General features: G+C 52.2%; 2 protein-coding genes across 12 annotated transcripts in view; both read left to right on the top strand.

Annotated features, from left to right (window-relative positions):
* ARMH3 (armadillo like helical domain containing 3) overlaps positions 1-4,494 on the top strand; it is a 205,240-nt gene extending 200,746 nt beyond the window's left edge. For 3 of the 6 annotated variants that reach the window (XR_004269933.1, XM_032281396.1, XM_032281392.1), the window contains 2 exons: positions 208-324; positions 2,472-4,494. Coding sequence is in view for 5 of the 6 variants with exons in the window: in XM_032281396.1 (XP_032137287.1) it covers positions 208-324; positions 2,472-2,564 (210 nt within the window). In the remaining variant the exon portion in view is untranslated. The remainder of the gene's footprint in view (positions 1-207; positions 325-2,471) is intronic. The other 3 variants (XM_032281393.1, XM_032281394.1, XM_032281395.1) reach the window with 1 other exon arrangement.
* Positions 4,495-6,065: 1,571 nt separating this feature from the next.
* Positions 6,066-14,673, top strand: part of KCNIP2 (potassium voltage-gated channel interacting protein 2) — a 20,552-nt gene continuing 11,944 nt past the window's right edge. For 3 of the 6 annotated variants that reach the window (XM_032281398.1, XM_032281397.1, XM_032281404.1), the window contains exon 1: positions 6,193-6,613. In XM_032281398.1, the coding sequence (XP_032137289.1) occupies positions 6,541-6,613 (73 nt within the window). In that variant the 5' untranslated portion in view covers positions 6,193-6,540. Of the gene's footprint in view, positions 6,614-9,872; positions 10,304-14,673 lie in introns of those variants that run through there. The other 3 variants (XM_032281399.1, XM_032281403.1, XM_032281402.1) reach the window with 3 other exon arrangements.

Below are 14,673 nucleotides of genomic sequence, written 5' to 3'. Positions count from 1 at the left end.
AAAAAAAAAAAAAAAAAAAAAAAGTGGTCCCAGAAACCTGAGGGATCGCTCCCTATAGCCAGGCTGTTTTCTGGGGGATAAGAAGTGAGCAAAGTTTCTTGGCGGTGTTGTCACAGACCAAACCCAACCCAGTAGATCAGCAGCACAGGGCTAAGGGATGTGGGATATGTATAGCCTAAGCCCTGCCTGGCTTTTGATGTCCCCCAGGTGCTGGAGGTGGTGAGAGCCAACTATGACACACTCACTTTGAAGCTGCAGGATGGCCTGGACCAGTATGAGCGTTACTCAGAGCAGCACAAGGAAGCTGCCTTCTTCAAAGAGCTGGTGAGTGCCTCACGGCCGCCTCTGCCTATGTCTTATGTCTTAAGGGCCCGCTCCCAGCCAATGGGTTCTACTGTGCAGATGGGCCTCTAGGGAACAACTGCAGTTTGGTAAGGACAGATAAAACAAGACTTGAGGGGTCTGCTGGGATGGATGCAACTTCCCTCCCCCACCACACCAGGCAGTAAGATAAGATGCCCTTCGAGGTCGCATTGTGTACTCCTCTGCAGCCATGGAGACAGCCCCTGCACAGCTCCAGCTGGGCCTGGGGTTTGATGTGTGTTCCCAGGCGCAGCTCTGACTCATTATTCCTTAACCTGTCCTCAGGGCAACTAATGAGAGTGATTGATTCTTCTCCTTCTTATAGAATCACTTCTTACTAAACTCCTAACTGGCCGCTGGTCTGAGTGCCCTCCCAGTCTAGTTCTCCAGTCTCCACTCCCTACTTTCCAATCACTCAGCTTCCTGCAGCCCCCACCCTTGGGCACGTGGAGTCATGAGCATTTGCTCTGCCTCCTACTTCACCTCACGGTCAGTGTCTCCACAGAGCTCACCCTGTTGATGCTCCCTTTCCTGCCCTGTGCTCTGAGCTGTTCTCAGGAAAAGCTTAGCCTCCCTGTGGTCCTGTCACCCTCCCTGCTTGGTTTACACAAACATCCTGGCTGGGGATGGAGACCGGGACATGCAGGCCTCTGTACCCACTCCCACGTCCTCAGACATCCCTCTGCTGCGGCTGAACTTGCATCAGCTCTGAATTTACTTACCCCATGCCAAGTGTGTGGTGAAGGCACTGCATTTTAGATAGTTTGTCTTGTGCTAAACACAGCCCAGCTCTGATCCTGACATGACATTCCTCAGGATTTTGGACTTCCACAGGGTCAAGAAGACATGCTCTGGGATGAGTTAGTTTGGAACACAGAAACCACTGGTGTAAAGAGATAGCAAGTAGAGCATTTTTATGTTGATGTGGAGGAAGTACTGAGAGCCAATGGTTACAAAGAGAGCAATCTGTGAGGAGCTGGAGAGGGTTACAGGAGCAGTGTCTCAAGGCTCTGAGGCACTCACCATGGCCTTACTCAGCTCTGCTCGTATTTGTTCCCCTGGCACAGGGGAGCAAAGAGGGTCTGGTCCAGTTTAGAGCTAACGAGCTCGAGTTGCCTGCTGTTTGCCATGCTGCCCTTTCCTCTGCTTCCTGCCTGATGACTTCGTTAAGTTTCCTATAGCATAGCAGAAATTGAAGGAAAGCTCCCGAGACTTTGGGGCCCAGAGCAGACATGCTCTCCTCCTCCTCCCTCCCCTTTTTGTTTCTCAGGCAACCTACACAGCTATTTCCTATGGGCAATTCTCCTCGATGAGTCTGCCACATTCCTCTTGGAATCCTCTCAGAGTAGGGACTTGGGCCCTCTGACCTTTTCTCTGCAGGCTTTTCCCCTGCTGACCCACCCAGTCAACACTTTGTGCAAGGTTCTGTGGGTAGAGAACATGTGAGGTGAGCAGTGGGCACACAGCAAGGATACGCCCCAGACTTTCATCTCGAGTGGGCAGACATGTTTAGAAGGAGTACTAGACTAGGAGTTAAGAAGCCTTGGCCCTGTTCCCAAACTGGGACTCAGTAGCTGTGTCACCTGGCCCTGGCCATTGAAATTGGCCTCCTTGGAGCATACCCTTGCCATCTATGCCAGAAAAGGACTGCATCTCCAAAATGCTCCTTCCAACCCAAAAAAGCAGATAAATCCAAAGCAAGAGTTAAGAGACTAGAAACACATCTAAAGAGAGATGACACTAGAGCATGAGTCATCTGGCCTCAGTTTCTCCTCCTCCATCAGATCACTGACCAGTCCCGTCCCCATTATGTATAGCCAAAGCAGGGACAGAGGCCAACCTCAGCCCTCCTTTCTTGTCTGTGCCTCCTTCTACCTCCCTGGGAGGCCAGATGCTCTTCTCACATCCTCCAGAGTTTGTTCCTATCAGCCCCTCTTTTCTTCCCTGCAGTCAAGGAACTGTTTGCTCATTTGCCACAGGGATAGTAGCTGTTAAGGGTTCATTTCCTAAGAAAGACTTCTAGTGCCCCATGTAGCAGGCACTCCCCTCTACTGTTTGGAACTGATTCTCCTGTTTTCTCTCTGCCTGTGCCCTCCTACCTTTCCCAGGTTCGATCCATTAGCACCAACGTCCGGAGAAACCTGGCCTTCCACACACTCAGCCAGGAAGTCCTGCTCAAGGAGTTCTCCACTATCTCCTGAGGCCACACCTACCTGAGCAGCCTCTGACTGCCCTAACCCATGAATCATGGGCCGGAGGGGGAGCGAGGGGAGCGGGGCTGCCCCCGAGATTGGAGAGAAACACAAATACCAAGTTCTCTTGGTGAAGACCACACTTCAGTAGAGCTTGGACAGCAGGGGCAGGAGGGGCAAGCCAGGGATAATCTTATTTGGGGAGGAATGGGTGGGCACAGTGGGGAGAGGCCTCCAGGAATGTAGGGACTTGCAGAGTGGGCTCCCTAAACAGCCCCTCACATTTCCAATCTTGAGGCTACAAGCTGTGGGTACTGACTAATTTTCGGGAGCTGGTGAGACAAGTCTCAGGGTAATGCCAGCACTCCGAAAGTCAGCGGCTCTACTCGGCTTCTGAAAACAGATAAACTCTCAGATATAGCTGGACCCACATCCTGCTTCCTTTGGGCCTGGGGCTGTGCTTGGCTTGCAATTTGTGTCCCCTGCCCCCATCGGCACTCTGTCCAGTCATCAGGACCCTTGGCTTGGATTTAGGGTAGGATAGGAATAGGTTACCTTTTTTCTATTTTCTTTCTTTTTTTTTTTTTAGACAGAGTCTTGCTCTATTGCCCAGGCTGGAGTGCAGTGGCACAATCTCAGCCGACTGCAACCTCCACCTCCCAGGTTAGAGCAGTTCTCCTGCCTCAGCCTCTGGAGTAGCTGGGACTACAGGTGTGTGCCACCACTCCCAGCTAATATTTTGTATTTTTAATAGAGATAGGGTTTCACTGTGTTAGCCAGGATGGCCTTGATCTCCTGACTTCATGATCTGCCCGCCTCGGCCTCCCAAAGTGCCGGGATTACAGGCGTGAGCCACAGCGCCCGCCATTTTTCCTGTTTTCTGAATTCAGTGTTGACTCCTCTGGGAAACTGGAGATGAGAATCTGCCCGTGCTCTGCTGTCCGGCCACCACTTTCTAAATTTTAATTTTGGCACCAGGAGTACTGTTAACTTTCCCCTCCTTCTGACCCATTGACTCATCAGCACAATAGGGTCACAACCTTAACTTTTCATTTCTAATCTAGTTTAATATGTCTTTAGGGTGTGTATGAAATAAACATTGACAGGTTTTTGGAGCCTTCAAGGTGCCTACTTTGCTGGTTCCCTTTCCAGCAGCTTCCCTGCCTCCCTAGCCCCCACTCCTTTGGCAGCCTCCTGCCTCTGCTGAGCTCCCCTCCTCGTGTTCCACCCCCTTACCCTGCTGTTGTTTACATCTAGCCTCCCTGAGAATTTCCTCTGGGGAGGAATCTGTTCCTGTTGTGGTCTAGTGCCTGGGAGGGAGAGAACTTTCTGCAGGTAGGGTGCCCTCCATCTGAAACAGGCCGGGGGAGCATAATGCATAAGGCCCCCATTCTGTCCACTCAGATTCTGGGTGAGGCCACAGGCAAATCTCTTGACTTTTGGGGAGTCGGCCTGTGGTTCCTCCCTTGGATAGCCTCCATGGAACCACTGTAGGCTTTCCCCACAGCTGCCTCTGAAATAGCTGCTGCTTTGAGATCCTCCCTTTTTAAACTCTTTCTAAAGTGCTCAGGATGGCAGGGAGCAAACAGCACTGGTATATCCTAGGAGTAAGGGCAGGAATTCAGCAGTGAGAGCGTGTCAGGGACCACCTAGGCTGCTATCCGTTTAACCTCAAATCTCTTTGGGATACTTGCCCTCCCTAGAAACCAGAGTTCTGGCTCTACTATTGAGCAGCTATGCACTAGTTCCAGAGAATCCACTAATAGGCTGCCATGTATAGATGTAGGTTCTTAAGAGATCACAGGCTGGGTCATCTCTGATCACTGGATGGATAGCTCAGCCTGGGGCATTTAGTGTTTTCCCTGGTGATAAACCCCAGAGCAGCTAGATCTGGAGCTGGTGGCAAGTTGAAATTATTAAAAATTGATTTGTGTGGGACTGTCTTTAGTGTCACTTTTTTTTTCTTCTGAATCTCTATTGCCCAGACTAATTCCTCAAAGATGGAGGTAAGGTGATCTAGGTGCTGCTCCCATCTGGTTAGGGGATCCCTGCCTGTCCTTGTGAACTCTTCTCCTTCCTCTCAGTCTCCTTGCCCTAGTAGAGGCCAGTTGGGTTCGGAGAACTGTAACCTCCCTTGCCGTCTGGGTGGAAGGAGGGAGAAGGGAGTTAGTTCCCTTATCTCCAAACTTAGTGGTATTGAGGGGACAAGCCAACCCATTTGGCCACTCCTGGATTCCTGCCAGCCTTTCCTCCAAGTGAATGAGGACAGATCTAGGGCATGGGGCACTAAGCAGAGGACTCCTTGCCCTCCATTGTAAAGGCCTTTCTCTTGACCAATTTCTTCACATATACCTATTCCAAGAACTCCAAATGAGAGTGCCCATTCTCTCCTGAAAATCAACCTCAACAGGAGCTGCCCAAGCAGTGTCTATGCCTAGCCTCTATGCCAGGTCTGTGGAGCTCCTCCAGAGCCAAGGGAGATCCAAGAGCAGGGCATTGCTCCTGAAGACAATCGTACCCTTAGCCACCTGTCTCCCCCTTATGCCAGAACTCCTGCCACAATTCCCACTGGGTTGATTAAATCAAGTGGTTGGAAATGAAAGCCAATTGAAGAGATTAAGTGTGTTTGAGTCACTTTAACTGAAGTTTTTGGTCTTAACAGGTCACTCCTTCAGACCCACCAGACAAGGTCCCCTCATCCTCATAGCAAGGGGTTGGAGGACTTTTGGGTGAGGAGCCCAGGAAGCATCCTGAGAAAGGTCAGACCTGTGGGGCTCAGACATTCAGAAGCTATTCCTGGGACATGAGGGAGCCCAGCTCACTGCCTGTGGAAAAGGAGCTAATCTTAAGGAAGGGGTTTCATAACAAGGGCATTTCTTTCCTACTCTGTATCCTGACTTGGATCCCCAAACCCATCAGTCGCTCCCCAAAACAAGGAATCTAGGACAGGACAGGTGACAAAAGAGAGAAGGGCAGAAACGTGGGTGCAGGGGAGAAACAAAAGAGCAAGGGTGTCTTGAGAAACTGACCTGGTTCACTAGTTTTCTTATCTTCCCAGTCACCCTATGCGGGGGAGGGTCACTAGATCAGTGAAGGAAGCACCCTGAGAGTGAATGGGTTCCAGAGACGGGGTCCATGACCACAAGCCCTCTGGGTGAGAATTGGGGTCCTTCTGGAACTTGAGAGAAGACGAAATTACAGTCTACTGGCCCACGATGAACCTGCTATTAGAGGCTGGGTTGACTCTTCCTCTGCATCCCTAACCTGCTTTAAGCACGGTAGGGACTGTCTGGGACCACAAGAGATGCATACACGGGAAGAGGAACAACAGAGAAAATAGAGGCTTTTGTGGAGGCAAACGGAGCCGGCACTCAGAGACGATACCCCAGGCTCTGCCTCAGCCAGAACTGTGCTGATGAAGAGGGAAGGGGAAAGGGGAAAGGGGAAAGGGGGAAGGGGGAGGGTGTCTGAGAATGGGGGGCGGGGTTTCCTTTCAGCGGGGCTCTACTGTCCCGAGCTCTTCTCCACCCCCAAGACCCGTGACTTCTGGTTTAGGGCAGATTGTTGGAGAGCTAGTCTCCTTCCCCGTACTTTGCAGTTCACCCTTTCACCGGGTGCCTCCCCCGAGCTGCAAAGTGTGGGGGGCGGGGGGTAGGGGGAGCCAATCCCGGCAGCGCCAAAGGGGGGAGGCGGCGGTGACAGCCGCGGGGAGGGGGCGGGAGGAGAGAGGCGGCTCGGCTTGGCTCCGCGCTCAGCTCTGCTCTGCCTCCGGCTCTGCGCTCACCTGCTGCCTAGTGTTCCCTCTTCTGCTCCAGGACCCTCGGGTGGGCCCCAGATCCCGAGCCGGATCTCAGGCTCAGCCTCAGCCCAGACTCTTCCAGCCCCGACAGCGCACTAGGCCGCCAGGGGGCGCCGTGTGAGCGTCCTATCCTGGCCACCCGGCGCCCCCTCCCACGGCCCAGGCGGGAGCGGGGCGCCGGGGGCCATGCGGGGCCAGGGCCGCAAGGAGAGTTTGTCCGATTCCCGAGACCTGGACGGCTCTTACGACCAGCTCACGGGTGAGTCGGTGACGTGGGGGTCGCGGGAGGGAGGGTGGATTCCATTCCTCCAGACCCTTCTGCCTCTCTGACCCTGGCCTGGCCCACACCCACACTCTGCCCCATTTCCCAGGTACTCTCCTGGCAGGTCTGGGGGGCAGGACACTGGGGTTCAAACCTTGGGCCCTGGGGGTGGGGTGGGGGAGGAGCAGAAGAGGCAGGTGTGGTGAGGCAGCAGGTGTGGGCGTGTGTGACACAGGGCTGGGAGGGTGTCTGGAGTGGGAGGTGTTACGTGCGTGAGCACCTGTCATTCATGTGTGTGTGTGTGTGTGTGTGTGTCTGTGTGTGTGTGTCTCCCACAGCTGGTTGCCATGTGCCCTGGGCTTGGTGACAGCTAGGGTAAGTGCGATTGCGTCTGGCAGTGCAGTTGGTCTCCTCAGATGTTGGAGGTTGCGTAGGACCCTGATTGTACTGATGAAGTTGTTTTGACCATGTGTCTTTATTGTATGTGCAACGATGTGTTTCGAGTGTGTAATTCTGTACGGGCTCCACTTGTCTCTTTGTAAGACTTCATGACCATGAGCCCTCTGGACAAGCATTTGTCAAAGTAGGTTGTGTTGTGTTTTATGATTGTCAGATGAGTGTTGAGTGCTAGCTGTGTACTTTCATGTGGTGATGTCTGCAGTGGGGCTTTGTGAGTGTCCATGATGTGTCTCATCCTTGCTGCCTCTCTGGCTTTCTGGTGCAGATAGGGGTCTTTAGCACACCCCACTGCTTCCCCAAGTTTTCCACAAATAGCCCAGGTGGATCCAAGGAGGGACTCTAGTACTCAGCTGCCCAGGCTGGTTTCCAGGAGACCTTATGGCTCCAGTACCTGGCCCCTGCAGGGAGGTTTCAGTTAGCGCTGGGTCAGCTCTCTCTCTCCACCAAATCATGTGCTCAGATTATTCTTACAACTGAATCCTTCATCCCCTGACAACCCTTCCAGAACTTCCCTCAAACCCCAGGAAAACACATCCTCATGCTTCACTTCCAGAGCCAGAGCTAGAAGCCCTAGGCCTGGGAAGTGCCTTGCGGCATCCCCTATGTATCCCCAAACCACTTGGCTGCCCGGGCATCCTCTCTTTCCCACATGGGGAAGTATGTGAGACCAGTACATCTGTGCATATGCATGTTCCTGGGTTTGGTAGGCAGATCCATGTGTTTGTGTAGGTGACTGTGTCACCCTGCGTACATTTCCATGTGTGTGTTTGTGTGTCTCATTGTACAGCCTGCTCTAGAAAGCCAGCAGAGTGGGAGGAGAGAGCCTGTCTTCCCTGAGGCCAAAACAAAGCTGGGGAGGTAGAGGGAGGCCATGATTCTTGTCCTCCCTGAAGGGAGTGAGATTGAGACCTGGGAATGGTGAGGGGACTAGGATGAGATGCCTTGAGCATGTGTCTCTTCCCACCCCCATCACTGTCCCCAGGGAGGCCCTAGTCAGGATCAAGGGAGTCACTCAGGCAGGCCCCAGATGAGAGAGCGTACTATGTGTGCCTCAGAGCTGGATGGAATCCAAAGGTCTCGATGTCCAGCTCTTCTGTGAATTCTGTTCCCACCGCCAGCTTAGGATTCTTGAGGGTAGTAAGGGCCTAGAGCCCTTCATTAGCATCACATTAGTCAGTATTTGCTTCCAGTTTTAATGGATTCTCCCTCTTAGTAAAACCATCCCTTCCTCACTTCGCTATTTGAAAGAGATTAGGTCGGGGAGGTATTTGTATTTGGAGATGCCCTGTCTCAGGTCAGTCAGGAATGGAACTGCACCAATTCTGTGACTTTTGCTCTCTTGGCCTCACTTTTCTCATCTGTGAAAAGGAATGTTACTTCCCGCCTGCCTGCCTACCTCCCAAGGAAAATGGAAAGGCCAAGTATTGACAAGCATCAATAATTGTGGGCCGGGTCTGTAGCAGCCTAGCTGTAAGATAGCTCCACACACGACTTGGAAAGTAGAAATAGGACTACCAGGAGCTCTCCTTTCTAAGAGCAGCTTATTTTATATCGGGAGACAAATCAGATTGTGACGCTGGTGTTAACAAAGACTCCCTGGCCGGCTGGCGGGCGGGTGGGCGTCGCTGAGCGCTGGGGGACGCCTAAGCTGAAGCCCGAAGGCGAGTCGTTGTCCGTGGTGCTGAAGCGCGCTCCAGGCCTCGCCCCCCTTTCCCTGCAGGTGGAATTCCTTTGATCGGATTTAGGGTAGTCTCCAGCCCCCGTCATCCCAGCCCATCAGGCTTGCAGGGAGGCAGCTGGAAAGTTACACCTCAGGCATCTTGGGTACCCCCGACCGTTTTGCTTCCTCACTCCCACTCCAAGCTCAAAACGGAGCTGGTAGAGGCTCTCTTCAGAAAAAAACGAAAAACAGTCCGATCCCCAGCAGAACCCCCGTCTAATCTCTCGGGTCTTCCCAGCCGGGTGGGACCGCTGGGCAGTGCAGTTCCGAGTGGAAAGGCCGCGCTGTCTGAGCGGAAGAGAGGCCAGGAGCAGATGAGGAGAGGGTTGGAGCCAGGCTGGCCAGGACTGAGTTCGATCCCTGGACTGGGATCCCGGTGGAGTCCCTCCGGCCCTGAGTATTGTTCCCGGGGCGGGGGCGCCCCCGTGTGGCTGCGAGGAGCCATGCACGCAGAGCTGCTTCGCGATGGGGACCGTCACTGTCAAGCGGACAAGATTTGCCCAGAGTTAGGAGGCCATTCTCACCTCTTAAATGTAGGGTTTTCAACCAGAAATATGGGATTCCAATCGAAGGAGCGGGACTATATCTCTCCTGTAGGCTTTCCTAGGAATTTGAAGACGTTGGAGGGTCCTGGAAGGGTTTACTTGGGGTCTAACCTGATAGGGATGAGTCTGGAGTCCAGGAAAGGGGGCGCAGCGGGACTGAAGTGGGGTGGGGGTGGGGGTTCTTCTCGAAGCATTTGGCTGTAGCCAGCGTATGGTGGTAGAGTCTGTGAACCTGCAGCACTGAGACAGACATAAATAGAAACAGTTATGAGAGCAGGAGATCTGGAGCCGGGAGACAGAAAGTAGTGGGGCATAGCTCTGCCGCCTCTTCTCTGCCACCCCAATATACTGGCCTCTTTCTCCTTCCTCCTGCCTTTTCTTCCATTGGTCCAGAAAGTGTGGAAGTGTGGGGAGTTGCCATGACAACTCTGTCCTCTTACCCCTTCAGCTCTTTATGCCAAAATAGTGGGGGCGGGATGTGGGGAGGAGTGTGACAGGCGGAGAAGGGGGGCTGAAAGGGGGCAATAAAAGATACGGTACATTCCTCATCCAGCTCTTTTCTCAAAATCCACGTGCGCCTGCCTGGCCTCCCCGCCAGAACCCAGAAAACACTCGCTGAGAAGGCTGAGTCCTCACCGCCCCTCCCCGCCCCGCCCAGTCTAGGAACTTTGGGGGCGGGTGCTTCACATGATGGGGCCAGAGTGAGCTCCTCTCGTGCAGCCAGGAGAACATGGGAAGGCTCCAGGGTTTGGATCCTCTGCCTGCCGGGCCGGCCCTCCCGCACCGCCCACACAGGGCCCACTCGGGTGAGGGCGGAGACCGGACCGCCCCGGGCCCGGAAGGCGGAGCTTGGCCACAGAGCTCTCCACCAAACCATGAACCGGTGCCCCCGCAGGTGCAGGAGCCCGCTAGGGCAGGCAGCGCGATCCCTCTACCAGCTGGTGACTGGGTCGCTGTCGCCAGGTATGAGGAAGGGAAGGGAGGGGCAGGATCCTTCAAAAAGTGAGCAAAGTGGAGTAGGAGCTCCGCAGGGGTAGGGAGGGAAGGGCTTCTCACATAGATGGAGGGAGCAGCATCCCTCCAAGAAAAGGGCTTCCGAGATGAGATCTTGTACAGGAGTGGAGCAGGGGATGGGCGGGCTTCCTTACAGAGCAGTAGGAAGACAGCGCTCTTCAAAGAGGAAAGAAGAGGGGGCATCGTGGTCCCTCACAATGGTGGAGGGGGCAGGGCTTCTCACTGAAGGCAAAGGAGGGAGCCTCCAGTGAGGGGCAGGGCGCCTCCCAGGGATGGAAGGAGGAGGCTTGCAGCAGAGCAGGGAAGAGGTTCAGCCCTTTCCTGCATTTCTTGGCTGAAGGGGTCTTAAGATGAAGGGTCAGTGTCCAGAAGGGAAAAACCCTGAGATGGGCCTAGACCAACATGAACTCAGCTAGTGAGTTCATGCATGACGTGGGATGGATAGATTTGTGTGGCTTAAGGATTGTATGCCTCTGTTTTCTCTCTCTCTGTGGAAGTGTGTATTAATGGGATTGTGCATTACTAAGTTGTTCATCGCTGGGCTGTGTATGGCTGAGTCTGTGTATCCCTGGGGTTGTGATCGCTGGGATTCAGTGACACCAAGATTGTGTGTGTACTTGGAGTTCTATGCTTCAGGATTGGGTTGAGCGTTCCTGGGTCTCCAAGTTAGTTGTGTAGCCTTCGTGAGGTTGTACCTTGGTGTGAGATTTGTGGAGTGTATGAGGTGTGGATTGAGGATATCCCACAGCACTACTGAGGTGTATGCACATCTCCACTTGCGTTTCCTTATGGTTGCTTGGGCAGGGCCCACAGAACCCAACTTCCCCTCTGCGCCTGGTCTCAAAGGGAGCAAAACAACCTAGTCCCGTGGCATTCTGGGATCTGTAGTTATTTGGCAATCTCCATGGGTATCCACTTGAGCCCCTGGGGTATAGGCAGGGCTGGTGGCCTCTCCTTGCCATCTGTCCTCCAGAAGAAGGGGAGATGGATGGTGCTGAGCTAGAACCAAACCTGGAAATCTTTTGGGGAGCATATAACCTCCAAGCCCCCTGCTTGGACCTGTCTCCAGTGACAGATGGCTGGAGCCAGGCAGGGCAAGCTCTCAATCATTGCAGGCATGACTTCCAGGACCCAAAATAGCCCCAACGTCTAGGGAGGTCATTAATCACCCGATGCAGCTGGGGGCTGCAGTGTCTTTGGCCTAGTTGGGAATGGCATGGGTCTGGGGGAGTGAGAGAAGGGCCTTGAGGTCTTCACTGGCCAGGTTAACAGTGGTGGCAGGAGTGGTATAAAGACAGACTGGGAAAGGTGGGACAGTTGCATAGAGTGGGTTCCCCCACAAGGCATGTTACTCATGTTTGAACTGGGGGAGATAAATAACTAAATGATAGGAATATCTCTGTGGTAAGACGAGGGATCTGGGGAATGCCCACCTCATCTCTCAAGATAGTTTTCCCTGGAGTTTCTCTCTCTATCTAATATGCTTTCTTTGAGATTTCTTTGATTGAAAAGCTAAATTTGTGGCACACGGGTGCTTGGGGAGGACAGATCTGCCAAGTCTCTCACAGAACCCAAAGACTTGAGAAGTCTCTGAGTGGAGAGAAGGGAGGGCCTGGAAAAACAGCTCATCCTTTCACTCCTGACAGATTCTGCCACCGGACGCCTGGCTGATTTAGGACCATGAGTCCTGGCAAGGCTGGGTTGAAGTCTCAGAGAGTTTAGAGTGGGAGTTAGGAAGAGAAGGGGCTAGGGCCAGGGCAACTGGCTGCAAGTTACCTGTCTGTCCCTCCGTGAATCAGCAGCAGGGAGCAAGGAGGTGCTGTCGTGGGGCCCTTTTCAATTCAAATAATCTGGCTTGGCATTCAAGGCTTCATGGAGCCTGGCTTGGCATTCAAGGCTTCATGGAATCTGACCCTTTTTTATTTTATTACCCATAGCTTCCTTACATAAACTAAGCTTTAGTCACCTAGGATTCCTTGACACCCCTGAGAGACTGAGAGACTACCTGAGGGAGCTGACAGATCACTGACTCTGGTGAAACTCATTCTTTTTTTTTTTTTTTTTTTTTTGAGACAGGGTCTCACTCTGTTGCCCAGGCTAGAGTGCAGTGGTGTGATCTCGGCTCACTGCAACCTCTGCCTCCTGGGTTTGAGCAATCCTCTGGCCTCAGCCCCCTAAGTAGCTGGGACTACAGGTGCATGTTACCACGGCCAGCTAATTTTTGTGTTTTTCTGTAGAGAAAGGGTTTCACCATGTTGCCCAGGGTGTTGTTTAGCTCCTAAGCTCAAGTGATCTGCCTGCCTAGGCCTCCCAAAGTGCTAGGATTACAGGTGTGAGCCACCATGCCAGGCCGAACTCATTCTTTAGTAGCATGTCAGCTGTTATCTTGGGGAAAAAAAAAATCACTCTTTTTTCCGAAGCGGGGAGTTTCAATTTCTTCATCTGCAAAGTGGGTATACTATTACTCACTCTGACTATGTCAGCTGTAAAAACAGAAATAATAGATCCTACTGCTCAGGCTTATTATGAGGACTCAGTGAGATACTACACATAAAGTATCCAGGACACAAAATGTGATGGATAAATGTCATCTCTTTATTTATTTATTTATTTTGAGATAAAGGTCTTACTTTGTCATCTAAGCTGCAGTACAGTAGCACTATCATGGCTCACTACAGCCTGGAACTCCCACCTCAGCCTCCCAAGTAGCTTCGACTACAGGTGTGCACCACCAAGCCAGGCTAATTTTTTGTAGAGACAGGGTTTTGCCATGTTGCCCAGGGGATGGGACCCCTGATCCACCCTCCTCAGCTTCTTAAGTGCTAAGATCACAGGTGTGAGCCACTCATCATTCCTGACCAAATGTTGATCTCCTTGTTAAGATGGATGGTTGATGTTTTAGCCTGACCTCCCAGTTAAGAAGCTTTTGCTGTAACTCATTCCATGACCTGCCTATAACAGCTCCTATCACCTATAGGCATGCCATAATTTTTTTTTTTTTTGAGACAGTCTCACTCTGTCGCCCAGGCTGGAGTGCAGTGGCGCGATCTTGGCTCACTGCAACCTCTGCTTCCCGGGTTCAAGCAATTCTCTGCCTCAGCCTCCGTAGTAGCTGGGATTACAGGTGCACCACCACACCTGGCTAATTTATATATATATAAATTAGCAAAAAAAAAAAAAAAAAAAAAAAAAAAAAAATTGAGACGGAGTTTCACTCATGTTACCCAGGCTGGAGTGCAATGGCGCGATCTCGGCTCACCGCAACCTCCGCCTCCTGGGTTCAGGCAATTCTCCTGCCTCAGCTTCCTGAGTAGCTGGGATTACAGGCACGCACCACCATGCCCAGCTAATTTTTTGTATTTTTAATAGAGACGGGGTTTCACCATGTTGACCAGGATGGTCTCGATCTCTTGACCTCGTGATCCACCCGCCTCGGCCTCCCAAAGTGCTGGGATTACAGGCTTGAGCCACCGCGCCCGGCCCCTAATTTTTTATATTTTTAGTAGAGAGTGGGTTTCGCCAATTTTGGCCAGACTTGTCTTGAACTCCTGACCTCATGATTTACCCACCTTGGCCTCCCAAAGTACAGGGATTACAGGCATGAGCCACTGCACCCGGCCACAAATATTTTTTGAATAAGTAGATTTCCTTAGAGTTCTCTCAGTGGGGCTGTCTCTCCCTACCCAGTGAGAGCATATTTGGTTCACCTTCGTTGCACAAGCACCAGCTCAGAGCCTGGCACTCAATTTGTGTAGGACCAGTTTTTGTTTTCTTTTGTTTTTCTTTTAACATCTTTGCTCTCCAGGAAGTTAATATGTCTTTGAGGAAACAAGACTGATGCAGAGAAATCTGGGCTCAAATCGCAGCCTCATACCCTGTTAGCTGGGTGACCTGAAGCAAGGCCCTTTACCTCTCTGAGCCTCATTTACCTCATTAGTAAAATGTGTACAATACTATTCACTGCACATCTCATGGGGTTGTTATGAGAAGCCATCAAGATAATAGTGTTTGTGGAAGTGCTTTATGAACTGTTAAAAGCTATAGAAATGGCCGGGTACAGTGGCTCATGCCTGTACTTTGGGAGGCCGAGGCAGGTGGATAGCCTTAGGTCAGGAGTTTGAGACCAGCCTGACCAATGTGGTGAAACCCTGTTTCTACTAAAAATACAAAAAATTAGCTGGGCATGATGGCACATACCTGTAATTCCAGCTACTTAGGAGGCTGAAGTAGGAGAATTGCTTGAACCTGGGAGGCGGAGGTTGCAGTGAGCTGAGATTGCACCATTGCACTCTAGCCTGGGCAACAAGAGTGAAACGCCA

Source organism: Sapajus apella, unplaced genomic scaffold (assembly GCF_009761245.1).
Source record: "Sapajus apella isolate SASKATOON/1434 unplaced genomic scaffold, GSC_monkey_1.0 scaffold13, whole genome shotgun sequence".
Classification (NCBI taxonomy): Eukaryota; Metazoa; Chordata; class Mammalia; order Primates; family Cebidae; genus Sapajus; species Sapajus apella.
Note: the sequence above shows the minus strand (reverse complement) of the source record. Positions and strands in the feature narration are given on the sequence as shown.